General features: G+C 43.5%; 1 protein-coding gene across 2 annotated transcripts in view; it reads right to left on the bottom strand.

Moving 5' to 3' along the window:
* LOC115407785 (IQ motif and SEC7 domain-containing protein 1-like) overlaps positions 1-25,487 on the bottom strand; it is a 93,538-nt gene extending 68,051 nt beyond the window's left edge. The window contains exon 1 of one of the 2 annotated variants that reach the window (XM_030118276.1): positions 25,198-25,487. In XM_030118276.1, the coding sequence (XP_029974136.1) occupies positions 25,198-25,457 (260 nt within the window). In that variant the 5' untranslated portion in view covers positions 25,458-25,487. The remainder of the gene's footprint in view (positions 1-25,197) is intronic. The other variant, XM_030118282.1, reaches the window with a different exon arrangement.
* Positions 25,488-26,535: the final 1,048 nt, after the last annotated feature.

Below are 26,535 nucleotides of genomic sequence, written 5' to 3'. Positions count from 1 at the left end.
TGTATGCGGGAAGCGAAGGCTGACCTGTGCGCTCCGAACGCCGGCCCTGTTAGAAATATGTCAAAACACACAAGGCAAATATTATGTTTTTGAGCAGCAAAACGGGGACATGAGGCGTGTGTTGACGATGTTATGGCTAATCAGAGCAGCGTTACTGCAGTGTGGTTTTGACAAATTAGCGGAGCAGTCAGGGCCTTGTGGGTTAATCTGATGGCTGATTCACTCAGCTGCACGACATCAATTAGCCGAACGAGGACGCACAACAGTCTGAAAAACTAACTTAGACGAGAAGCAGCAACAAAACAAACATGCAGAGAGCAGCTGTGATCTCGAATAAATGGTACGTGAACGTATTCCGTTTGATTCCTTCACACAGGTCACATGTTAATGCACAGGATGAACATAAGTGCATCTTTTTTTTATTTTTTTTTTAACTGAACTCAACGATTCATTTTGTATTGATATTTTTTAACTGAACATCTCAGGGACATTTAACTCACAATCCCGAAGATTTACAATGTAAAATAAAAGCTAAATGACTATTGATGAAACCACAGAAAGGCGACTTAATCTGCAGTATTTCAGACTAATCTCACTCAGGCAACACTAAAGCGACGTCCAAACACAGAGCTGCTAAAATAACTTAATACTAAAGATAGTGTTGTGATTAATAGTTTATTACAGATGTTTTGTATCAGATTTATCCCCCTTAAAGACGTTTTAGACACAGCATTAAATGGAAAGAAACAAACCCCAAGTAGAATCAGCTGAATGAAACACAAACCTGCAACAATAAGGAAAAGCAAAAGGTTACATGAGGTAAGACCTTCTGTTTTGTCTGTATTGTCATAGTTTGTGTTTAGTGTCTGAGAGTTACAGAAGTTTTGTCTTCTTGTTTTCACTGGAACATTTCTCATGTCCTTCATAGATTGCCCGCTCCCCTCTCTATTGTTTGTGGAGTTCTCACGGAGCCAGGCCACCTTTGGGCTGCTGGTCTCTGATGGGCCGAGCACATTTCTCAACCTGTCAGCCTTAAAACCTGCAGCACCCCGATCGCCCTCGGGTAATGAGTTCTTCATCAAAAAAAACATATAAAGCTACGTCTCCCCGCACCGTCCTGCATTTGTCAAAGTGTTTGTGTCTAAAAAATGTAATTATCTGCTGGACTTGAAATTGTCTCGTACAAAGCGTCGGTGTGAAAAATCCTGCAATGAGGCCTTGAGAAATATCAGAGCTAATTGTGTCATTGCTGCTGCCATTTGCTGCTGTTTGGATGTAATGAATTATTAATCCAAAAAAATGCTAATGTCTCTGCTCCGGCTGAGTCGAGAGCTGTGAACCTTGAGTTAGCCTGAATTTTCTTCCCGTCTTCACTTAGTTACACCGATAATGCAGCAGAGCCAAACACTCAGAGCTTGTTTCAGAACTGTCACTGCAATGACTAATGCACAAACACCCGCAGTTCATAAAAAAAAAAAAAAAAAACGGCGGTTCTTTTCCCACAGAGATGTGCGAGTCACGCCCTCGCCTTCTTCCACCGCCGTGCGAGGAGCGCACGGCGTGTTGTGTCTAATTCCTGCAAAAGGGGGGGGGAGTTTCTTTCAGAACAATGCATGATTAAGACTTGAAATCAAAAGGAACTCGCACAAGGACAAAGACGGCGGGCTCAGTGTCCTACGCATCAAAGTTGAGCATCGCTCTCCATGGCAACAGGGGTTGCGAGAGAGGCGAGAGGAGGGGATGTATTTTATGCGATCCCTGAGCGGAGGGTGCAAGACGGCGCAGGGGCCGGCTCCGAAACGGAGCGCTGTCACTTCTCATCCCGGCGGGCGGAGATCAGCGGCACTGGCCCGACGTGGCCTGTCCCGCCACCGGAGGACGGGCTCCTCTTTCTGAGGCGCCACTTCTGTGGGTATTAAGCACAGTCCAGTCAACACTTTGTACCGCTGGAGCATGATGTCCAGCGTTCTGATGGAAAACTGCGGCCCTGCAGCTTAACACAGTAAATACTTCATCGACGCACGAAAATGGAGTTTCCTTATATTGTATTTTATTCCATTTAGTGTATCATTAGCTTTATCAGTCGTCATGCCATCTCAACCAGCAGTCGGCCGTCGTTCATGTTGGAACGGATCGGAAACACTTGGTTTGCCGGTGTTCTTTTCAGACGCTCTCTTGAGTGAGGTTGCGACCTCCACAACAGCAGCCCAGCCGAGCCGTATTCTGCTCATTGTCATCTGGACAATAACGGCTGAGCTGTATAATCCCCGCCTCTCTGTATCCCCAACTCTCTGCGGAGGGCTACAGGGAAATAAAAGCCACAGACCTTGCCAAGGCTTTCCAGAATACCTCCAGTCAGTCACTGTGCCGCAGCTCCCCGACAAGCTGCCCCGGCCTTCGTGTGTGTCAAACCAGATCTGTTCAATAAACAAAAAAAAATACAACCGACACCACGCAGAAGGTCCCCCGCCATGGATGCGGCATCACAATGATGTGAAATTTCAATTAGCTCCTCATTCACAGACACTCTGAAACACAACGGCCGCCATCCATCACGAAACAAAACCTCGCCGGGCGGCCGCGAGTAAACAGCTATAAATAAGACAGAAGCGTCCTCATCCTGGATTCTTATTGCGGCTGAGGTGATAAAACGTTGGTCTGCTCCTCAGCTGTGGGCTCGTGTCACACGCTCGTCTGGGTTTATGAATGAGGGCCGCAGGAAGGCGCGTCCGGCGGCGTGCGAGCGGCGAGAGCATGTTATCACCGCACCTTCGCCAAAGAACAATCCAATAAGAAGCAGGTCACCGAGTGCCTGCCTGTCTCCGCCAGGTCCTGATCACATCTGAATGAAGCCATCCATTCTGATTACAGAGCAGCAGAGCAATTAAACACCGCCACGTTGTTATTTCTCTCATTAGCCATGGAGCGCGCACACACACACACACACACACACACACACACACACACAGGTTATTTATTTATAAGCATTTGTGCCAAGTTCAGTGGCTTTTTCATCATTAATGATACTGAAAGCAACCAAACCATGTAACACACGAAATTTTAAACAGCCCGGCTCACTGGTGTCCTGATGCGGCACATTAACAGGGCGAGAGATGTAAGCGACTGTAAGTCTGCCGTGTGTTGTCAGCAGAGTGCTGCTCTGGCACTTGTAGTGACTGGAAACAGCTTTCAAGTCGGATACAAAAGGGAACCCGGCGCCAAGACGAACCACGTGGATGGCGGTACAGACATTTCACGGCAACAAGCGGTTTGAACCAGGCTGCTGCTTCGCTTTAAATAGATGCTACCCAATATTTACCGAGGGATTTGGGCTGAATCTATACGACAGGAAGATCGTTTGACACCGCAGCACACAGTCGGCGCTCGCTGGGGGTGACAGCGTCATATTATAGAAAGAAACTTTACACAAAAGCAGAGAACGCAAATGCTTCAATGCCAAACTGAGAGTTGTATAACCTTCTGAATACTTCATGGTACAGCGTATATAGCTACAGTACAATCGTACCAATAGAAGGCCGACATTCGATTTAATCCTTTTCTCTGTGATGCATGTGAACTTTCCAAGGTTATGATAATATGCAGGCAGTTTGCTATATACCTTAATTTGTTTCATTCAGTCTTTGCGTCTTATTGCTGCCCCCTAAGAGGGTCGCTCTACAGTTTCTCATAATAGATTTCGCTCTATCAAGTGCTTTGTTCCCATGTGTAAAATACTCACTTCCTCACAGAACTCAAAGCCCCGTCTCCATTTCTCCGCTTCTATGATTAGCTACGTAACACACTGCTGGAGCAAAACTCATTCACAAATATAGGACAGGCTGCACTTACCTGGCTGTTCATTTCTGGAATATATATGGCCTATTCATTTTTTCATGGGGTTGCAGTGAATGCATGCGTGTTTGTTGTGTGGAGCCACTTTCCAGCTGGGAGCTCTTTCAAGGGGCTCTCAGCTGCTGCTCTCCCCGGTCTGGACAGCGGCAAATTCATTTAAGAACCAACTCTTGAAGCATCTCCTCATTCGTTTTTTTTTTTTTTTTTCTTGTTTAATGCTTTTAGAGCATGTATTCATAGAACTCCTTTCGAGTTACAAAACCTTCTTATGTTTCAGCTTCATGAAAGATTCTTAAATTTACAGTTTTTTTTAATGGATTTTTTCATTTGCTTGTAAACTCTTACTATGGCCCCAATTATACTCCCTTTCGGGGTTTCACAATGTTTCCTGGCATTAAAACAATATGATCATTTTAGCAATGCTGTGAGAAAGATTTAAATTCTTATAAGAAATCTGTGAAGTTGTAACGATATAATTCAGTCGAAACAAGACAATTCCTAAAGGAAAAAAAATATTTTCCTAATTTTCATGTATCTCCCTGAAATCTTCCTGCAAAACAACAACAATTCATCACTCAACATACTTATTACACACTGTGGGCGTTTCCTCATCCTGCAGCCAATAGAAATGCATAATGCTTCATGTGCATCAACCAGTAACTGCTTGAACCTGCAGGGTGTGTAACTGCTCCTTCAGCACGACTCGCTTCTGAAATTGTCAATCAAACCTGGAACACCGCCCTCCGCACTTCCTGGAAGTAAACCTTGTTAGACAAAGCCCGAGTCTAACAGTCTAAAGTGTTGTAATGCAGGCGCCAACTATCTAAACAGATGTGCATTACAACATACAGAGTAGCACGATATAACAGTCGTAGGTCTCCAGCTTCACATTAAACAGAATGAGTGTAAGAAAAACAACCGCATTTATAACCAGGAGCTGCGATCAAAAGACGGCTGCCATTTGTTAGATTTCCAACCACATTAAAACATCGATTTCCGGATTGTTTTCATCTGAAGCCTCATATTCTGCTTCTGCTGTTTGGCTTTTACATTTCGCTATCAGCAGCAGAGCTTACAGGGGCCAGGGAGATAAGAGGGGAAGTAAAGACCACAATACATCTGTTGTTGAAGGCAGGCAAAGTAATACACATGAGAAAATAGATAATTGCATTGGATTTAATGAGAACAAAAGTTTGCTTTTCAGCTGGCAAATTACATTGTATTCCGAAATCTGACACTTTAATCTTGGCATTAAACAATGTAATGAGAAACACTGCGGATAATGGTCAAAACACAAAAAATAATTAGAATCGATATGTGAACACGGCAGACATCATTATCGTATCCATCACAGTCAAACCTGAAGCAAGCTAAATCCCAGCCATATTTTTGTGCAACACTCCGGCAAACAAACTTCAGATCCACTTGTTCCACTCGTGCATGCATGCACAAAGACGCACTCTCATACCGGGGAAGTGTACAAAGACAAAGACTGGCACACATCTCCAGGCTGCGGCCCTCTGGATTCGCTTCAGATTTGTAATGGGACATTTAGAGCAGAAGAAAGCAGCCTGGGGAGTCCAGACAATTGACTACCTACAGAAAGAACAGACATGGCCTGGATATTTTTTTTTTTTTTTTTTTGCTAAAACACAAGACGGGCTTCGCCGCACACTCTTTTCAACTCGGTCTAGACGCTGCTGGCTCCCAAATACATGGCACTACAGAGGCAAGAGGCTGTTTGGATCCCACAGCGAGGCGTCCCTAAAGAGAGAAGCCGCAGATAAGGAGTGTGTTTACCAGTGAGAGGAGCCCATCTCCTCCCCGCACGTAAGCCATATTCCAGAGCTGTGCTCACAGCAATGATAGATTCACATTACGGTTTTAAATCAAGCCACATCTTAGCGCCGTCAGTGGAGACACCGCCGCAAATCTCCTGCCGCCGAAGTTCACGCAGCCAGAGAACTAACAGCGCCAGAGTGTGGCCTTGGACTGCATTTGATGGAAAAATCTCATCATTTCCTCCACACTGTAATATCCACTAACAACAGTAATGGCCACCGCGTCAGGCCCGCCTCAATCCCTCCGACAGAGGAGGAGCACTCCGTCCAGCATTATTTAGTTTTACACTCTCAAATCAAAAAGAATTACACAACAGGGTCTCCACTAAAGCTTTCTCTCAACCAATGAGACCGCTTTCCTCAGAGGACACATGCTTTAGGACGCACCTTGCTATTATGAAGAAGTCACATTCAGACTAGAAAGACAGTTAAATAAAAATAAAGGTTAAAAAAAAGTACTGGTTCAATGATTTTGCTACTGGTACAAACAAAGATGCTGCAGCTCGTCAGTCCAGCAGCCAAAGAGACGTGTACAGTGACATAAAACGCCTCACTAACCACCATCCCTTGATTCAGCACCTACATTACTGCAGCCGGCTTCGCCCCTCCGCTACTGACAGCTGCTGCACCTCCGAGCAGATCCTCCTGGTCTCCTGAGAAGCCATTTTTTTAGGCCGGCTACAACTCAGACGTGACACCCACAAGATTACATACATGTGTCAAACTGTCTCCTCTGTCAAGGAAGTGCTTATTTATGAGTGCGGTCGTGTTGCTGTTTTAGTTAACCGTGCGCTTTGTATCCCGAATGAAAAGCCAGATCCTGTTTATAGTCCCAAACATAACATCTTAGTCACAGCTGGACATGAAATATAAAAAAAAAAAAAAAAAAAGAAATGAAATAACAACCACATCATCAGGTACACAAACATCTAATCAGCTGATCACACATTCATCCTCAATAGCACTCGATCAGCTTTAGGAAATCACTGTAAACTAACCTGAGCTGAACCCCTGAACATTAGTGGAGACAACAGACAACATGGGAGTGGAGGAGAAAGGTGTTTCCGGTGTCTGAAGGTCAAACCGAGGTGAGTGTTAGCTCAATATTTTTCCCTCATGGACCACTTTTCTTTCCCCCCCCCAACTCTTGGAGAGAAATTGAAAAGCTATTAATCATTCTGACCTGTGATGCACACAATTAGTCGGTTAAACAATTAAACGTGTGCCGCCTAACTATTCCACACTTGAAATGTTATTCAATTAAACCAATGAGTGACTGGCTCATTCACGAACACGCAGCTACTTAAAAGCCAGATTTCCAGTCCCGCTCTCTGCAGCAGTGCTCAACTTAAATTTAAAACAGCGCACTGTGATTTCCTCTCGCAAAATTTGGGGGTACTTTCAACACACGGGTCAGTTTGATATCATTCACGCTTTGACCCAACAGCAGCGGAAATAACCTTGCAAGATCTTCAACCACGCTGAGTTGAAGGTGAAGGATTCAGGAAATTAATCAAATATGTTGAGATTACTCCACTGAGTCTTAATTAAAATGTTCATTTAATTGTCAGGGAAATTAGTCATCAGAAAAATCTCTAATTTTGACAGATTGGATGAGTGTAGATAGATCCCCACAGTGTTGTGCACACAGTTACACACTTTACAGTATGAATTAAACTATTCATGAATCATACAGAACAAAATAAACTTACAGCTTGACTCTTTTCATTGTGTATTGTGCGTTTTTCTGAAATAGAATACAACAGATATCAAGTTTTATGGTGCAAGGTGACAATATATCAACAGGTTTCACATGATGTAACTGTTAATAGTATGATATAACATGAACAATATACTACACATCAAAATATGATATCATATATGATCTCATATTTTCTGCTGTGTCAGCATTATTCCTTCACGAACTGTGTTGTAATTCCAGACAAAAAAAAATGATGAAATGACAGCGAACAAAATATTCTCACTTATTCTTTTCACAAGTCCGCCCGTCAAAACGAGAGGCAACAAAAACAGTTGAGTTCACTCTCTGGCCAGAATACATTTCTGCTGATCTTCTGGGATTTTCTCACACACACACACACACACACACACACACACACACACACACACACACAGTCTACTCGGGGTCCAAAAAAAAAAAAAAAAGAAGTATTGCATTCAGTGAGCAGTGGAAGATTCTCTATTGGTGGAAGAGGACAGAGGAGACGGAGCAGACGGTTCAGGATGACTGTAAGGCAACAGTAACTCAGAAGATTAAAGCAGGAAGCTGTTTGCCTGCAGTGTACCAGCAGGTCAGACGGTCGGCGGAGGTGGAACGTGTCCTGCTGGCCTCTTATTATCACCAGAGTGTGGCTTAAACGCCACGGCCTACCTAAGTGCTGATGTGCATCGTGTTCATCCGTTTATGATCAGGCTGTGCGTCTCTTCCAGCTGGATGACATGTTGCAAAGCTCCAATCATGTCAAATTGCCCTCTTTAACATGACCGCTGGTTTTTCTGCTGACCTCCACAGTCACCAGGTCTCAGTCCAGCAGAGCACCTTTAGGAGGAGTTGGAGGTTTCAGGTCAACATGAAGCCAAATGCTTTTTGTGTTGATTCAGTATCACACTTTGCAGCATAAATCATTCATAAGATTTCTAAAATATTAAGAGTTTTATTCTTTTTTAATCGATAGTAAAAAAAAAAATGCCTTTGATAACTGAGGCTGGATTCTTTTGGAGGTGTGCACATCCTCATATGTCCGCTGTCTCACACACACTGATTTTTTACCATGAATTTCCCGGGCGCTTTCAGAAACAGGCTGCAGTAATAGCCACACTGCAAAACTAAAAGGAAAACACTCTTCACAGCACCCAGAATAAAATGTAGTCTGTTCTGCGAACCGCAGCACTAAGGGGCAATAAAGCGACTGCATGGCTGCATCAGGGCGGATTTATGAGCCTACTTGTTGGCTCTCTTCACTTTTCACCAGAAGAAAACAATGAGGTATTCATGGTGAAAATACAGTGCAGTGGCTGACTGTATCATTAGGTGCAGCTGCTGTAAAGGTCTCCTGTGTGTGAGGGTCAGATAGTTCAAGGTTTGTTTTTTTTTCTTTTTTCAAGACGGCTTGAGGATATAATGATCCTCGCATTGCATAATGCTGTATCTAATTTTCTGTTGCAGATGTACTCTCTTTTCATTATCAGACTCGCTTCTATATTGTTTTCTTTCGTGTTCGCCGTGCCCTTCCCTCTTTATGGGAGGATCATATATATTTCCTAAGCATCTGCTAAAGATCCCTTCAGCAAATATAGCCAAACAGCTCCTTTAAAGCAAAGAACAACACTCGACAGCGCCGGTGTTTTCCTCAGAGTAAACCTCATTATGACTGTTCAGTTAGTAATTTAAAAAAGAGCTGGGTCAATATAAAGCAGAGGAGATTCATTAACACACAAGCCGTGGTTCAGTTACGACTGCTATTACCGAGGCTATCGACTGCTTTGAATACAATTCATCAGAGGAAACGAGGATCACATCAACATGATAAATCATAAATGTTTTTGCAGTGTTTTAAACAGCCTCCCGCCCATCTATTAGGGCCAAATATCCTCAGAGCAGACGACACCGAGGAAGAAGAGGTCAGTACCCTGGACAGCTCCCACTGCAGAAACAACAACGGGCCGGTTCTGACCTTGCCTGTTGGATTATTTTGATTTTGATTCTGGAAAACTGTCAAACTTGAACAGAAGATAGATGGGCAGTCTGCCACAGTGCAATGTGCCATCAGTCAATTTGTTCAAGTAGATTGAAGGCAGTGGACCACCTTTCCCTCTCTACAGCACCGCAGTAGCTGCAGTTACAGTCAGATGTGGCTAAATCACCACATCTGACTGAATTCACAACGTGATCAGAGGAGGTGGTGTAGCTTCTTCATAATCCATTCCAGCGGGTTACTTAACATCGCCACATGACGCTTCACAGATGTGATTTGGGGGGAGAAACGGAGTTGGCGAAGCACAGCTGATCACGCAGGGGACAGAAGCGCTCTTTCACATATCATTAAAACAAAAGCACACACATCGGGTCATGTGTGCATGCCTCCAGCTGACTACACCTCAGGACAAAGCGTTACGGAGCCAGTGACTGGATCATGAGGTTATGTTCAGTGCATTTAAACCCACACGTTGATCTGACCGCTTAACTCAGTGTGTAAACAGGACAATCTGAGCTCTCAACTGGAAGGAATTCTATCGCACTGATAAAGAAACAATGTACACAAAGTTTGTGAAGCCAAACAGACACACCAGCTGTTACAGAAATGCCGAACATCATTCAAAGAGAAGAATGTATTCAAAATGAATGCAAATTGTGATTATAGAAAGCGTGTTTTGGTTTTCTTTAACAAGTGAAACTCAGGCCCCAGACCCCCTGCTGTGATCTGTGGTTTCACTTCTAAGATCCACAGAAGCAAAACATTACATGCTCTCCATTTCTGAACCACTGAGTGGATAAAGTGAAGTGCGTCTGCTCACGGCGGCGGTAAAAGTTGTGATCACAACACTAACATGGAGTCAACTTTTAAATGAGCTAACTGTGAGTAAGCAGCTGCTCAGTCACTCGTCCGGCAGATACAGAACAACATTAGGACTCTCTTGGTCTTGGATGTCTGGCCACCTGGCAACGCTCAGGTCCAATTTCCATTCTGTTCTGTCTGTTTCTGGTTCCTCTGCCAGCTCCGGAGGGAGATATCAGCCTCTTCAGCTGCTAAACGCTTTGCTGTGCTCACCAGCTTGCTGTTGTCATTTTTCTGATTTTTTGGTGCCGAGAAGCCACTGTACGGTGAATGCTTTGAGAGTGCTGCCTCTGAAAATAGCTGTCTCCTGTGCATAAAAAAACAACACCTGAGAGACGTGAGAATAAATCAAAACAGTGAAAGCTGCTGGTCGCTCAAGCGGAGGTGAAACAGAAGCCAGTTCTGTTTGGGTTCATCACGACAGTCTCTCGTTGTTTATAGACTGGTATTATGTTAAAAATACCAAGCGATGCAACTTTAGGGAAATAAAAAACAGATGTATACATCTCTTATATGCATATACTAGGATTTAATATTTTTCACCCTCCGATGACCGATACTAGAGCGGTAGTTCAAATTTAAGTTAAAATGTTTCTTCTGCGCTGTGCAGAGACGCTGCTCCCTGAGACTCAATCAGGTACACTCTCCAAGCCTTTTAAATAATGCAGGAAACGCCAAATCCCACTGGAAGTATCATTCTACAGGAAGGCCTCCACAGGCTGCGGGAGTGTTTGCTCCCATGGCGGCTTCAGAGAAGTCGAACCTCCAGTGGCAGCAATAAGCGTTCAACCCAAGTATCTCCTTAAACTAAATACTATTAACGCTCTATATCCCCGAGACAGGAGCATGTTGCAACGAGGACGCGCCGCTTCCTGTTGCGAGGGAGGAAATGAACAGAGGGCACATCCAGCGCAGAAAAATGCTGACTCGGCGTTTATCAATCTGCCTTTCTTGCAGGAGTGAGTGCAACTGGACACGACTGCAGAAAAGCGCGAGTCCGCCCGTTTAATCACAGCACCCTGCTTGGCCTCAAATGAAGTGGAACTCCATCGACTGCGGACCACACAGCCGCACGCTTCAATACATCTCACTACCCACGAGTCTCTCTTTATAATCGGCATTCGGCTTGGCTTGTTTTCTTTCCTTTCACACACACACACACACACACACACACACACACACACACACACACACACACACACACACACACACACACACACACACACACACACACACACACACACACACACACACACACACACACACACACACACACACACACACACACACACACACACACACACACACACACACACACACACACACACACACACACACACACACACACACACACACACACACACACACACACACACACACACACACAGCGTGCCACGCGGTGCATCACGGAGGCCTCAGACACTCCCCCGAAGCCGTTTCACTTTCTGCACCTCTGCAGGAGAGACGACCAGCTCCCATGTAATTATAAGCCCATTATTTGCTTTTCGTTGTAAAACACTGAGCCGCTTTAAGACTGAAGAAATGGCTTCTAGCAACTTATCACATTACCCCTCATTATGTGGAGGAAAAAAGAACTACAGCTTGGGCAATAAAGGAAATACACATGTGACTATTTCCGTTCTTTAATTTTAGAAGAAAATCAGAGGCAATTATAATTTCTCAGGGGCGTGCGAGTGATCACACTCCACTTGGACTTTGCGTTGCACACAAACGTAGTTCCGCTTTACATTCCTCTTATTATTCTCCCATTACAGCCTCTGTTCTAATATTTTCCACCATCCTTCAACTTGAAAGTCAGGACACGCAGGACTAACTTCATCTCTGACTACGCTTTAAGAAGATAACAGCAAGGAATACCATTAGGAGCTCCGTAGAGTCCTCAACTGAACTGCCGAAACCAGACTTGTTTCCAAAGTTACCCAAACAGTTACTGGGTTTACTGAATGCGCTCTGTCATTCAGCAGCAGCCGTGACAGCCACCGAGTGTTTCAAGCTCCTGCGAACAAACTCCCTCCGAGCTGTGATGAAAAGGAATAAATCACAGCCAAAGTAACACTGAATTTACAAAACTTTCTCTTGAAAACAGAGCAGTACTTCTTGTCATGTTGGTGGTTCAGGCATCCATTCACAACAATGCCACCGAAAGATCAATGACTCAAACCTGCGGTCGACAACAGCCGCTCACTCACGCTGACAGGTTTCTCAGAGGAACACTGTGAAGTTTGACATTTTTGTACCGCATTTCATATTATTTGTCAATATTTCATAAGATTCATTTCGCTCAAAAAGAACAGCGCAGCCGAGATAAAGCACGCAGCATTTCGCCGTTTGATGTAGATTTCGCTCTTGCTCCTCTAAAGAGACGCACGCTTGTGCGCCTTTATGTCTGCTTCCCTTGGTTCAAGGCTGTTTCTCGCTCCAGAGCAGAAATGAAGAGCGTCCGTGACGGGCGAGGCTTCACACGGCACTGCATGCATCCGGCGTCCGTGACGCCGAGACCCAAATGATCCGCATTAATCAGCAACTAATTACAAGCACAAATGTGCAGATCTAATGAGTGGGTCCAGTTCTCTGTAGTGGTCTGCTTCTAGTGCTGTCAAATTATGTATCTCCGAGGAGTCGCTGGTGCATGACCCCCACCGGCTGTCGGCCCCTGCATTAAAGGAGAGTGGCAGTTCTTCTCGTACTCTCACTTCCCCTCACATCTCTAAAAACCTGCTGAAAACCCTGCACCTGCTTCCTTCAGCCGCTCTCATTCCTCACCATCTGGCCTGACGCTGTATAAACAGTCGATACATTCATCAAACAAATGTCAGGGAGCATGAAATGCCTTGATGGGGGTGGCTGGACTTCAAGAATTGATATTCAGACGCCGGCATTCATCATTTTTTTCTCGTCTAGTTGAAGTATTCTTGAAGTCTTTAAAAAAACCATTTGCTTATTTCTGGTCCAAAGAAGAAAAATATGCCAATAATCCAAACATCCGTATGTCTTTTATGCCACTTTGTCTAACTCAGGCCTGTGGGATGAGGACAGGGTGCGGGCTGGACAGGTCACCAGTGCACACAGAACGAATACCGAGAGGCAAAAAAAAAAAAACACAGAAAATTTCGACTGAAAATTTTGAATGAAATGCATGTGTCTGGGCTGCAGAAGCAAACTGGAGAACCTGGAAAAAAAATTCATACATGCAGAGGGAAAATATTCCTGCAGCAAAGCACGAGAGCTTCACCACCCAAGTAGGAACTTATAGCTTGAGTTTGCATGTTCTCCCTGTGCTCTATTCTCTAGTTTCCAGTGGAAGGAAAACAACCCACGCAAAAATGAAGACAACATGTAAACATATCGGACATTTTTCAAATAAGAGTAAAGGAACCTGCATCGTTAGTGTTTGACATCCTAACAGACGGCGTGGGTCCGTGCTGTAAACGTGCACCACCCTTTTTCTCCAGTCTTGGATTCGTGTTTCTTTATAGCGCCCGGCCTAACACCGGGAGCTCGATACGAGTGGGCCTCGCCTTCACTTCGGCTGCATTCCTTAACATATTGCTAGGATTTCGATGAGCCCTCAGAGTCTCTTGCAAAGTCCGGGGTTATAAAGAACAGAAGCGCCACGGCAGCGCACGCCAGCACGCACCCAACCCTGATGAGGGGGAGCAACGCAAACCGTCCAAGTAGCGAGTGGCTCACCGCCCTCCGAAGCGCCTTACCAGCTCCATCTGAAAGTTGTGAGCTGCCGTGCATCGCGTTTACGAGCATCCAGGCTCCGTCTCTCCAAGATTTCAACCCGAATAATTATTGTCGAAGGCTTCACCAGCTGCGTGTTTACATCAATGAGTGATGACTAAGGCGGTGTGTAAGCGGTGGATCCTCATCTGTTCCTAGCTGTTGACTCAGCCTCCACCTTGTCAGTTACACACACACACACACACACACACACACACACACACATCCACACTCACACAGGTTTGCATGCACACATCGTGCTCCCACTTGGCAGAGAACTGGTGGCAGCCTTTCAAACAGCTCTCCACAGGTACTACGCTACAAATTGCCTTCGATTCAGCTGCTGCATCAGCTGGTTTTGACAGCTGCAAGGCTGATAATTGGTGCAACTGTGATGGAATGAATAAAGAAGGAACAGGCAACTCCACCCGTGGCCTTGCAGCCCGTACGAGAGTGCCGTAATAGTGTTGATCACAGTTTGTAACAGTGAGGGCGGGCGTGAAGATATTCGAGTGCCTGAAGTTGAAACGGAGTCAAATTAAACATGAACCGTGTGTCGGCTTCACAGGATACATTCAGGTTTTACGCTCTACGGTTTGAACCTGCGAGCTCACAAAGGCAGAGAGATACTGAAGATATAAACACATAATGTTGGCTTTTTTTTCCCATGAACTATTTATGATTTGCTGTATTTCATAAACTGAGTTTAGTTTTGGGGGCAGACAGAGTCCAGCTGATAGTAACACAAAACCAAAATAACCAAGAAAACCTATCAAAGTCACAGTTTTACTTGTGCCAGCAAACGTGAGTAGATCCTGAAATTGTCGATGTCAATTATAAACAGCCTGAAAAATAACAGATCAGTGTTTCTTTTCAGACTGATGTTTGCAAAAGGATCTCTGCACTGTTTAACATGTTTTCTTTAACAAACAAGAAAAAAAAAAAGGAAGTTTCAGGTCATAAACTATGAAAATATCTTAAAAAATTTGGAACAGCAGAGCGACAGAATACTGAAAATCCAAATTCAATGCTTACAGCAAATGAAGCTCCTATAATGGGACTTTATTAAAGTTGCCATGTCCTCATCTTCCTGTTCCATGGAATCCAAAGACGACCATTTTTTCCCTTTTTGGACATCAGTCCAGTCTCTCAGCAGAAAACATTGCATAAAGTGACTAAAGTACAGATAATTCAGGGGCTCAAAATGATGCCATTTCAGAATAACTACAACCCAGAAAGTGGAAAAATTACAGATCTGCTCCAAGGAAATGAACACCTGCTTTGGCACACAAATGAGACGCTATAGTAGATAAAATGGTAAAAGAAAAAATGTATATTTTCTGTATTTTGCCAGCATTGGTCTTTACTTTCTTACTATAAACTCCTCAATTATTGCATTTTCAACTAAATCTACTTCACTTTGCAAAAATAAAATAAAAAGACTGATTTAATCTAACTTTAATTCACTGGTACAAGTTTCCATCAAAATTAAGAGCAAATGAGAAACAGAAGTTTGGGAAACCCTCCTCTGCTTCCTGTCGGTATATGCAGGGACAAGAGGGGCAAATGTAGAGAAAATAACCCCAAATATGCAAACACATTTCAGGAACAAGAACCAGTATTTGCAAGCATCCTCAAAGAAAAACAAGGCTAAAATCTCTTGTCCAGACCTGAACCTGCCCCCCCCCCCCCCAACAATAGAAAAATTAGGATCAGCAGCTACTTTGATAAAAAATCTGCATTTTTAGACTTTATAAGGTCAAGTCGCAGGTCTGGGACAGGTTTAGCCTGGACCTGCATGTTTGACACTCCTGATATGAACAGCAGAGGAGCCCTTTCATGGCAATGTGCAGCTTGTATTTCTGGTTTAATCCGATAACATCATGGCAATACGAGAAAGGACAGAAAACAACGTCCTAATCAGCAAACTGAAAGCACATTCTTGGAATACATGCATGGTTTTGATGTATGCTTTCTTTGCAAAGAAGCTGATTATAAAAAAAAAAAAACTAATACCAGCGACATAAATCCACCACCAGCAGTGTGAAGTCTAAAAAAAAAAGAAAAAGGAGCCGATAGTTCACCCAGCTCTGCACAAAGGCAGAATCAACCTCCCACCTCGAGAGCTAATTATTCAACGTGTTACATCGTGTCTGTTTAATCAGTACACAAACAGGAATGTTCCAAATAAATGTGGTGTTTTCTCAAGACAGGGCCAAACAGACCTGCCGCTGGCTGTGGGATTATATTCCTCATACACACCTCTTCGAAGGCCACGTTTATGAAATAATTGTCTTTTTAACTGGACATTTTCCCCCTCTGTGTTGGTGCAGTGTGGTCAGCTGTAAGGAAGTGACATAAAATAATCTGCGCGTCAAAATAATGTTTTAACTCTGAGCCTTTATGAGAGTCTGATGAGAAGAGAAAACGAAGAAAACAAGACTCCGCCGTACTGCTGCTCAGAAACGACAGAGGAAACGTTTTAAGCAGATTCCAACAGACACACACACACAAAAAGGAAAACCATGTAGGGTGAAATAAATGTACCCAAGAAGCATAACAGCAGTTGTAGCTGAAGCTTTACATGCTCATTGGAACAGCGTCGTCTGAAGATGATGCAGTTTATTCTTCATCAGTTCTGATTTAGAGCCACATGTTGGTGTGTAGCAGACAACTGCTGCCTGGAATCCACACGCCAGTCACCCGACCGTTTAGAGGAGGCTCAACAGTCAAATCCTCCACTATATATTGTTGCTTCAGAGACAACATAAAACACAAACAGTACTAGAACAAACAGCAAAATTCAGCTCACATGTGATGTTTGAAGATATAAAATCAGATTTTACATTTAATGACCAGGGGAGCTTTTTTTTTTTACCAAATTTCAGTAACGATATCAATTTTTCCATCTCAGTTCAAATATGATTCTCTCCATAACCTAAATACTGTAAACAACGTCCATCAATTCATTTAAAGCAGGTATCTCTTTTCTGGCCATTTTCTGGTCAGAGTCTTCTTGTGTCAGTCTCCATGATCATTTTATCTTTTCTCTCTCTTTGTATATTTAAATTCTACTAAATCCTGATGATTTTAAAGTTAGGATTTAACACTTATCACCTTTCAGTGCCACAAAAGGCATAAATTAACATCAAACTTACTTAAGAGTGAGCATAAATCTTATTAAAAACTTACATATTTCATGATGCAAAGTTGACAAAAGCTGCAACATTTTCAATGTTTCACGAAATTCAGTCTGCATGTCTTCTCTTCTGGAAATTCTTTGTTAGTTTTAAAAAAAACGATAAGAACAGAAATGAAGAAGTTGTCTACTGATGAAAGTTTAAAACCAGTTACATACAGTTAGTAATTTTCTATTAATTAGGAGCAAGGATTCTGATCAGTGGTTGATGTTAGGTATGCAGCTCTCAGATGATCAACCCAATCTATAGTTCAGCTCGAGATACAGATACTCTGTAACAGTGTGCTACTTTCATGAAGTATTAAATGATTTTTAGATTTCACCAGACTTCATGTCACTATGTTTTGTTCTATCCTTTCTGACTCTCTAGTAATTTGAGCGTAGCGTGTTGGAATCTCCCATCCACCCCCGTTCGGTGTGGTTTTGACAGGTAACGGAGGCAGCAGTGCTCATTAAAGCCGTAATCATGCTTTCTCCAGGGATAGCCGTCGACATCAAAGGACCCAGACCCACCTTTTCTCCGTCTTAATGGGCCGGATTGAGCCGACCAGGGGTCGGCCCCGCCCGGGTTACTTCCAGTTACACCGCGGCAGCACGGAAACGTACAGACAGACAGTCTATTCCAGATAAAGGCAGCCTGCAGTTGATTTTGAGTAGAAGTTGCAAATTGTCTTTGGCCATTGCCGGAGATTTATAGCCGAGTCTGAATGCAAATCATCCCAGCGTAGACATTAATCTAGCCGGGGTATTTCATTAGAGGGGCTTTGCTGGAGAGAGGGAGGCCGTGCGCTCGTAAATTCGGTTTGGCACACTGATTGTTCAGCAGATCGCCGGGTAAATGAGCGGCCGCCGTCCGCCACAAGAAGCAGCTTTCTCTATTATGCTATTATTTCCTGCCCAGGGGTCCCAAAACACATGCTAAAGCTGTTACAGTGGCTCGGGGTGAACTATTTATGAACTTGCCAATCTCCAGTCCGCAGGCTCCGTCCAGGGGACTCGGTAAGGTCAGCCGAGGTTTCCTGAGGCGGCAAATTACAGCGGAGGAAGCCAAGACGCCAGGCAATATAAAACCTGCGGTGACTTTAAAGAGGTACGGTATCAGCCGGGATCAACAACCCAAAGGAACCTTTATTAAACCCCCGGATAATTATTGATTAACCCTCCCGACGATTAACTCCCCCGTCCTGGGTCCAGACGCAGACTGTCAGATCAACACACACTTAACAAACACTTTACTTTTGGTCCCATGAATAAGCGGAAGTAATGAGATGTAAATCCTTCCTTCACCTGGATGTTAATACTCTCAAATTAAAGCTGAAAGTCTGCACTCGAACACGTCGTGATTGTTTCATTTCAAATCCATTTGTGTTTTTTTTTTTTTTTTTTTACACAGCTGAAATGTTTTGAATTGAGTTAACGTCCTGCGTCGACGTAGAGAAAAGAAGTAAAACCAAAAAAAAGGACAACACTACAATATTTATCTAAAGCTGTTTTGAAATTATACTTTCATAGATTTGGAGAAGTTGTGTTTTCGTGGATTTAGAGAGACAAGTGGACACAAATAATAAAACTTCAGAAATGTGTTGTATCTATAGAGAAAGATGATTTTGTTCTACATTTGGGCAGCATTTATATTAGTTAAATATATTATCACTGCGATATGACATCCAATAAATAAACACTTATGTCTGGAATATTGAAGCTCAAGTCATATAAAACATAATGAAATTCATATTTTGTTGATTAATTAAAATAATTTCTTGTGCGTTTCAGATGGTTCCATTTGTCTAAAAGAAAACCACGAACATCAAGTGATTCCAGTTGTATATCAATACAGAAAATAAAACACATTTTGAAGAATAAATGTGCTTCTGTCTGTTTTTCTCCCACATACACAACCACGGTTGCCATTCTGTCATTTTTAGTCATTTTTCTCCTTGATGTTTGTGTGTCTGAGTTCATCCTCTTATCACCAGATCTAATGCAATGCTGAAACAATAAAGTGAAACACAAATCAATCCACGGCAGCAGGGCTCCATCTATAAATGGCTAAATATATTGATCTGCAAATTTTGAAAGCACATTGCATGAAAACCTGTCGTTTACTGCAGAAAAGCCCATTTTTTGCTATATGAATATTGTGAATGTTGATATTGCAGCTCTATTGCACGCAGTAATCCCAAAAAATATCTGGGGGTAGTATTTATTTGATCCCATAAAACTCAACAGAATTTCTACAGGGAAGAGAAGCTTAAAAAATTAAAATCCAGCATTATTTATTCATATTGAGTTAACCCTACACCATCCTGTGTTGCGAGAGGCTCAAAGAAAACAAACAGGAATTCCAGAAATATAATAATTCAGACTTCTGGAAAGATGTAAAGGAAAACGATGACACAGAACAGACACGAATCAAAGTGAAAGACTATAAGATCTGTGTTCAGAACGCAATCCAACACAGATTCATCTTCCATCAAAAACTCTTATTTGCATAATTATGCAGCTGCTTTAACTTGTCAAACATATTCAACAGCAGGGGCTTGAGCATCAAAGCAATTATAGTTTAGTAGCAGCTTAATATGTGCCATGAATGTGAATCATTTGACAAAACAGGGATATACACGATTTGTAGTTCCTGCCCAATTCTGTTTTTTTTTTTTTTTTCCGACAGACTAACAATCCTGCAGAAATGGTAACCAGGGAGGCCGTTTTCTTGGCACCGGTCCTTCCTGCGATCTGGCACCGGATCAACTAAACGGGCTCATTGCTGCTCATTCATCAGCATCCAAAGCCATTAGGACATTAACATGGAGGGAGTTGGGTTTTGCAATCATTTCTCACCTTATTCATTAATAATTGATCACTGAAGATTGCTTATGCTTCTTTACTGTGATGGATTTGCGCCGAATCACGACGGCCAAATCAAACACATCTGCGCAAACACTGTCACTGCAGACCAACACGCTTTATTCTCAGGCCGCACATCCCAGATGTGACACACTGGATTTCTCTCGTTTGTATCAGCAAACATTAAATATACATAACTTTATGTCAAACTAGCAAAGCGGGTGTTTCCAGTTTAAATACTTGCATTTAAATGTCACTTCAGTGTGTACTCAAACAGTAAAAAAAAAAAAAAAAAAAGCAAGAAACAAGACCATCCATAAAACTGCATATAAGCGGTTTTGTCATCTACAGTTGAAGTTATCTCTTCAGCAATCACGTCAGCGTCCCAAATATTGTTTACACTCAGTTGGCTATCTGGGCCTGGGACAAAGTCTGAATGCTAAATGTGGGCAGGCAGATGCATCCATCAGCTCCCAGATAAGAAATGAAAGCACTCGCAGTCACTTCTTCTCCTCAAACCCCAGAAGACAGGTTCAGATCTCGGTGAATCCACTCTGATTAAACCGCCGGCCTCCCTTTGAATCACAACTACTCCTACAGACACTTAAAGATTCATTTGTGGGTTTGTTTTTTTTTTTGGTTTTGTTTTGTCTTAATTACTTTTTAATGGAAGATATTTACTCATGAGACAAACTGAACATGTGATGGTGGAAATGTGCCGAAGCCTTTTTCGCCGGGTGTAAACATCTCAAATCCTGTTCTGTTACCGGTGACAGAGATCTGGGGAAGGTTGACCATCAGGAAACAAAACCAGCAGCTCAGCATAAATACCACCGAAGCGAAGGCCGTGAAGAGGAGAAACCTGATAGGTATCGCTCACTCCGCAGTGCAACATTCAGAAACAGTCGCTACCAATTCTGCCCAACCAGCCTCTTTAAAAGCACCCAGACGTTTATGGCCGTCCATCAGGGTGAGTGCACACTCACAACGATTTCTAGTGCTTCCTGAGAACCTGGCCGACAGAGGTAAGCAGGAAAGCACAGATCTGTGGACGTGGCACCACAGGTCCCGCTATCAGCAACACATCACGTTTCCTGCTCGCTGTACTTTGTTTGTAAAAGAGGTCAAAGGGGGGGGAAAAAAAAAAAGAGAGAGAAAACCATAAACAACATATAGGGGAAAGCCTTCCATTAGCAGATAGCAGCAAATAACCCAATGTATATTTTAGGAGAAGAAAGTCTTTATGTGCCACATCTCTTGCAGTAACCGTTTCTCTATTTCTTTCATCCGTCGTTCTTTTCATGCGCTCACAAAGACACTGGCGGATCATATCTTGAAACCAGCGCCGGCTGAGAACTGACAGCGCAGCTCGCCACTGTCTGTACAGTAGCAGCAGCACGCACTGAATGATGACTATCTGACACAGATACGGTCCTGCGGGTTGTGCACTCGGCTCCCAGGTGGAAAAACTAGGACTCAAAAGAGCCGAATTAAGGGGAAAGTATCTGTGCTGCGAGTGAAATGCAATACATCTACTTCACTACATGTTTACATTATGCAGCGATGAAGCAGCGGAGCCGATTCAGAGGGAACACATGAGAAAACAACGGCATCAGAACGCACAGCGTGACCTTATTAGATCTTCCTCTCAGCTCCCCTACCAGGCTTATTTTTCCCGCTAATAAAAAGTTTAACACTCAGCGTGAACTCAGCAGTTCTCATTTTTGTTTCACAGTGAAATGGTCCGGGGTTCAATCGTGACTGGGCTCAGTCAGCGTGAAGTCGCACTGTGTTAAATTACATTATGAGTGAAAGAAAAAATAAATAAATAAATAAATAAAAAAGCCAACAGAGGCCTCAGCCTAAATATACATGACTGTAAAACATCTCGACTCTGTGGATTCATGTAATGATCACAGGCTTTTAAAAGTTATGACAGACTGTTACATCTGCCAGGAAATGTCAAGGTCTGGCATCCTGGTGAAGCAAATGTGAAGTCAAAACTCATTTTACAGTGTCATTTCTGGAAAACCTGTCTCTCTTTAAGAAGAAAGATATCACTCTCTTGCCTGCAGGGTGAAAATAAACCTTTTGCCAGGAGACAGTTCAGTCAACCTTGAATGCAGGCTCGCTTCTACATTTCAGTTATTGGACGAATTGAGCAAACAAGACGTAAAGTCTTAATTGGTGTGGTTTGTTAGAAGCAGAATTACAGCGTTAATAAAACAGAAACCAGATTCTGTGCTACAGTTTTCCCCCCCGAAATGTCAGTCTGTAGCCTGTTCCTGATTACAAAGCAGAGAACGACGTCTACGCTGAAAGAAGATAAGCTTGATACTAAATGGAGCTGTGTGTACAGTCTTGATATAAAGGAAGAAAACAACGTGTTTATGTGACTGGATGCTGAATATGGTGTGCCTCCTCAAATGCAAATGGTATTTAAATGCAGAAAATGTGAGCAAAGTGGAGGTTTTAACTGAGCAACATTAACATCTGGTGTTTGCAGATAATGCGGATATTGAGACGTGATTTATATTAGAGTGGTATTTCCATTTTTTTGTGTGATCACAAGCATCAACTTTTAAAAATATGATGCTTCCTTTAGCTAAAAAAAATGAAGAGCGTCTGCAGCTGTGTGAGTAAAATTAAGTGGACATGTTGCGTGTCTTAAAATACATCTGCTGGGGGTGATGTTACATGACTAATAAAACTGCCTTTCATTGGCTCTGATTTCTTTTGACTATGAGATACGATCACTGGCTTTGGGGAGTATACAAAAACAACAAACTGCAAACACACGAAGCCAGAGTTATTATTTTCTGGCTCGCCGGTTCAGGATGATCTTATACTGTAACTGAGATACTTCTGCTTTGTATTGAGTCATGGGTCCAGACGATGTTATAAAGCTGGTGATCATTTCATAACCAGCAACACTAGATGGGAGGAAAAGGGCTTTTTTTTTAACTAATTGAGAGAAACATTTAGGATAAAAGCTGTCTGATAAAGTTGAGTTTGAGAGCAGACCTGCTCAGCAGACACAGACTGCCAGCTTTCCCTGACCAGAGCTGTCCGAACCATTTCAGCTCAGGAGCTACAAACGGCCTGACTTGATCTCAAGTGGATCGGACCAGTAAATCCAGAAAATACAAACCTGTAAGTAACCACAACACAAATACTTCCTCCTTGTTTCAGTAAAAGAAACGCACAGATAGATTGTGACAATTTAAATCCATTTTCACAAAGCCTGAACAAAGGCCTCTATTTGTGGATCAAAATTCATTTTCAAATTTGCTGAAACTAAAAGTGGAACAAAAGATTCAACTCTGCACTTCTGACTGCCTAAAGCTGCAGAAAGATCTGAACTCTTCTCTGCAACAGTGTTTCTCTCAAGGCCCATGTTGCCAAAATGTTGTTGCTATTCAGGACACGTGATTTCTGCAGCTTGCAAAGAATAGCATTTCACACATTCACCGTTTTCAACCTGCACCACGGACCTAGAAGTTCAGTTTTCACCATGTTTAAATTAACACAAGAATTTGGCAACAAGCTCAAATCAAAGGTGAATGATTTAAACTATTAGTATGATTCCATATTTCCCACTTTGGACCAAACCAGTTGACCGACTCACTGACTGACAGACGGGCAAGCGCGGTCACGTCCTGATAAAACCAGACGCCCAACACTTATCAGAACTGCGGGGTTACAAATATCTCCAGGCCCTCCACAAAGCCGCTCTGTCCTCCCTGTGGAGGGATGCAGAGAGAGACAGATTAGGGGAGCGTCGTCCCGGTGTGGGAATTCCTCCAAATCCCTCGGGAAAACCAGGAGTTGTAAGGAAAAATGCATTCCGGCTTCTCTTGCTGACTGTTAGTATTGCGTTCCTGACCTTGATAAGTGGGAGAGGGAAAATAAAACATGGCTCGGCAGTTTAATTTCCAAGAACGCGCTCTTCAAATCCCATTTTCTTAATGTTAAAATGACCACTGCAGATCTTAAAAACAGTCTTGTTAAAGTATGCTGCTGCATACTTTCTACTGCTCGCCACGCTTTGAATCCCGTATCCTCTGTAAACCTCCCTTATTAACAGCTGTCATATTTCATCAGGTTCACTTAGATAATCACAGGCTCCTCGGGAACCTCCGTACCAGTCCGCCAGCGCCGGCCTGAAACAACTCAGACACTGTGACCGAGCAGAATGAGCGATGCCGACGTACTTATTCCAGGGAAAGCAGAGGGATTAGTCCACAATGTAGAATTTAGAAACAAGGTATGCTAAAGGTTTGCTTCATGACATCCTGATCCTGTGTAGCTTTATTAGCCAGCAGAGACATACAGTCCATGACTCATCGTATTGATTTGCTGCCACTGATCTTCGTGACACCAACAAACCCCTGGAGACAAAGGTCAAACACAAACACATGCCTCTGCACACCGTCAAAGGCTGGGCCAAACCGCTGCATGCTGGGGCATCTGGGGGATAAAGCCAGCAGAGTGTCAACTTCTCCAGAGAATTGGTGCAAAGGTGGGCAAACCGGACAGTGTGCCACTGCCGAAGTCTCTCTGTTGGTCTACAACCTGCAGCTCAAGCCACTGCCTGCTCACAGGACCAGCCCCAAAACATAATCACTCAATGGATTTACCAGAAGTGTGTGCTGCCTGTTCCCCTGGTGCAATTCACATATGCATATTAAATTCTCTTTTAGAGTCACTGAGGGCTGCACAATTTACAAGAAGTGGCTGTATACAGATGACAAGGCAGATCTAAGCAGCGGCGTCAATGTTATATATAGGAAAAACACTAAAAAGCTGCACAAGTCTTCACAGTATAGTGCTGTATGTCAGTCCTGACCACTGACTGGCTTTACACTCTTGAAGCAGTATTTCTGGAAAGATTATATCCCTTCTCTTCTGGTCTGGATGACCGTGTCTCTTGTACACCCAGTATTTCCACATATGGTCAACAGGCAAGTGTCCAACAAACCCATTTTCTCCTATTGTGAGTAATTCACAGACATTTTCCATCTGCTGTCAAAGTGAGAGGAAACTGCGTGGAGGCGATGGATCTGCACTAAGCCCAACTTTGACAGAAAATAAAGCAGTGATGTGGAGGGGGGGTGAGGGAGGCATCTCTTACTTGTCCTGGGTGACATGCTCCTTGATGCTCCCCAGGGCGACCAGGCTGTTGCTGCCCTGCAGCAGCCTGCAGGTAGCCAGGTGCCTCTGGTACTGCTCCTTCAGACACACGTTCTCCGTGCACAAGTCGGACACTTGCTGCTCCAGCTCCTCGATCCTTCCCCTCTGCCTCTCCAGCAACTCCTGCTGCGTCTCTATGATCTTATTCAGCTCCTTCAGATACCCCGCAGCCCTGGTCGGGTTCTCGGTCGGGCTTTCCATGTCGCCCCGGCTGCTCGTCTCCCCTCCTTACGCTGCGTTTTAATTAAATAAAAAATAAAAACAGAGAGAGAAAGAGAGACGGCGGCGTTGTGTTGCAGGATGGTGGACTGTTAGTCCAGCTTTCAGGCGCAACAATTCACCGGGTTGCGCCTTTTGCGCCGCGTCATTGTTTGGCTGATTATTCCGATTCAGAAATACTCCCCGCACGCGCGTCTCCAAGGAAGGAACAAAAAAAAAAAAGAAAAAGAAAAAAAAAACTACATCTGCACGTAGAAAACTGAGGCAAAAACCAGACGAATCAATCAAGAAGCAGCCGTGGGAGAGTTGCCGTCAGCTGGCTCTCCGGTGAAGCGGACCGTCGCCGTGACATGCGGGTTCGAGCGCCTCTCTCCATGCGGCTCCCGTGACTTTTCGTAAACAGACGCCGCCGAGCGGGAGGCGGGACTTTCAAGTTTTTATCATTCTGCAGCTCCGCTAATGACTCTGCAGCCGCCGCGGGGACACACGAGCGCTGCTCTCTGCCGTCTTTGGTCCTGGGGAGGCATTTCAGGGAGCAGCGAGGCGGATGCTGCGGGTTTTAACCATTGAAATGAGTTTATGTCTGTGCTGCGATGGCTTTACTGCCGCCGTTTGAGGTTTCAGGTACACAATAGGTTTCTTCACTGTTACTCCTTTGATATCATCTCACACAGTCGTTTATTTATGAATAACTTCGAAATCTCTGGATGAAAAAATAATCATTGTATTACTTCTATGCAGAAATAACAAAATAACACAACTATTAGCTGCTTCTTCAAGTGTTATTAGTAGCCTAAACTATGAGGGAAAAAATGAAATGATGTGAAAAAATCTTTAAGAAAAAAAATCTAGCTTCAACAATCAAAAATTGTTAAAATAATATTGATAAAGCCACAGCCTAACAAGGATTCTAGTTTCAACAGCATTCTGAGAGCAGATGGGAAGCAGTGGTAAAGTAGGTGTGTGGAGCAGGTCTCCCCCACCCACCCAATCAATGTCTGCAATCTGACTGAGAGTTCTTCAGGACCCTCAACATGTGTTTTAATGCAAAGATTATGAA

Source organism: Salarias fasciatus, chromosome 20 (genome assembly GCF_902148845.1).
Source record: "Salarias fasciatus chromosome 20, fSalaFa1.1, whole genome shotgun sequence".
NCBI lineage: Eukaryota > Metazoa > Chordata > Actinopteri > Blenniiformes > Blenniidae > Salarias > Salarias fasciatus.
Note: the sequence above shows the minus strand (reverse complement) of the source record. Positions and strands in the feature narration are given on the sequence as shown.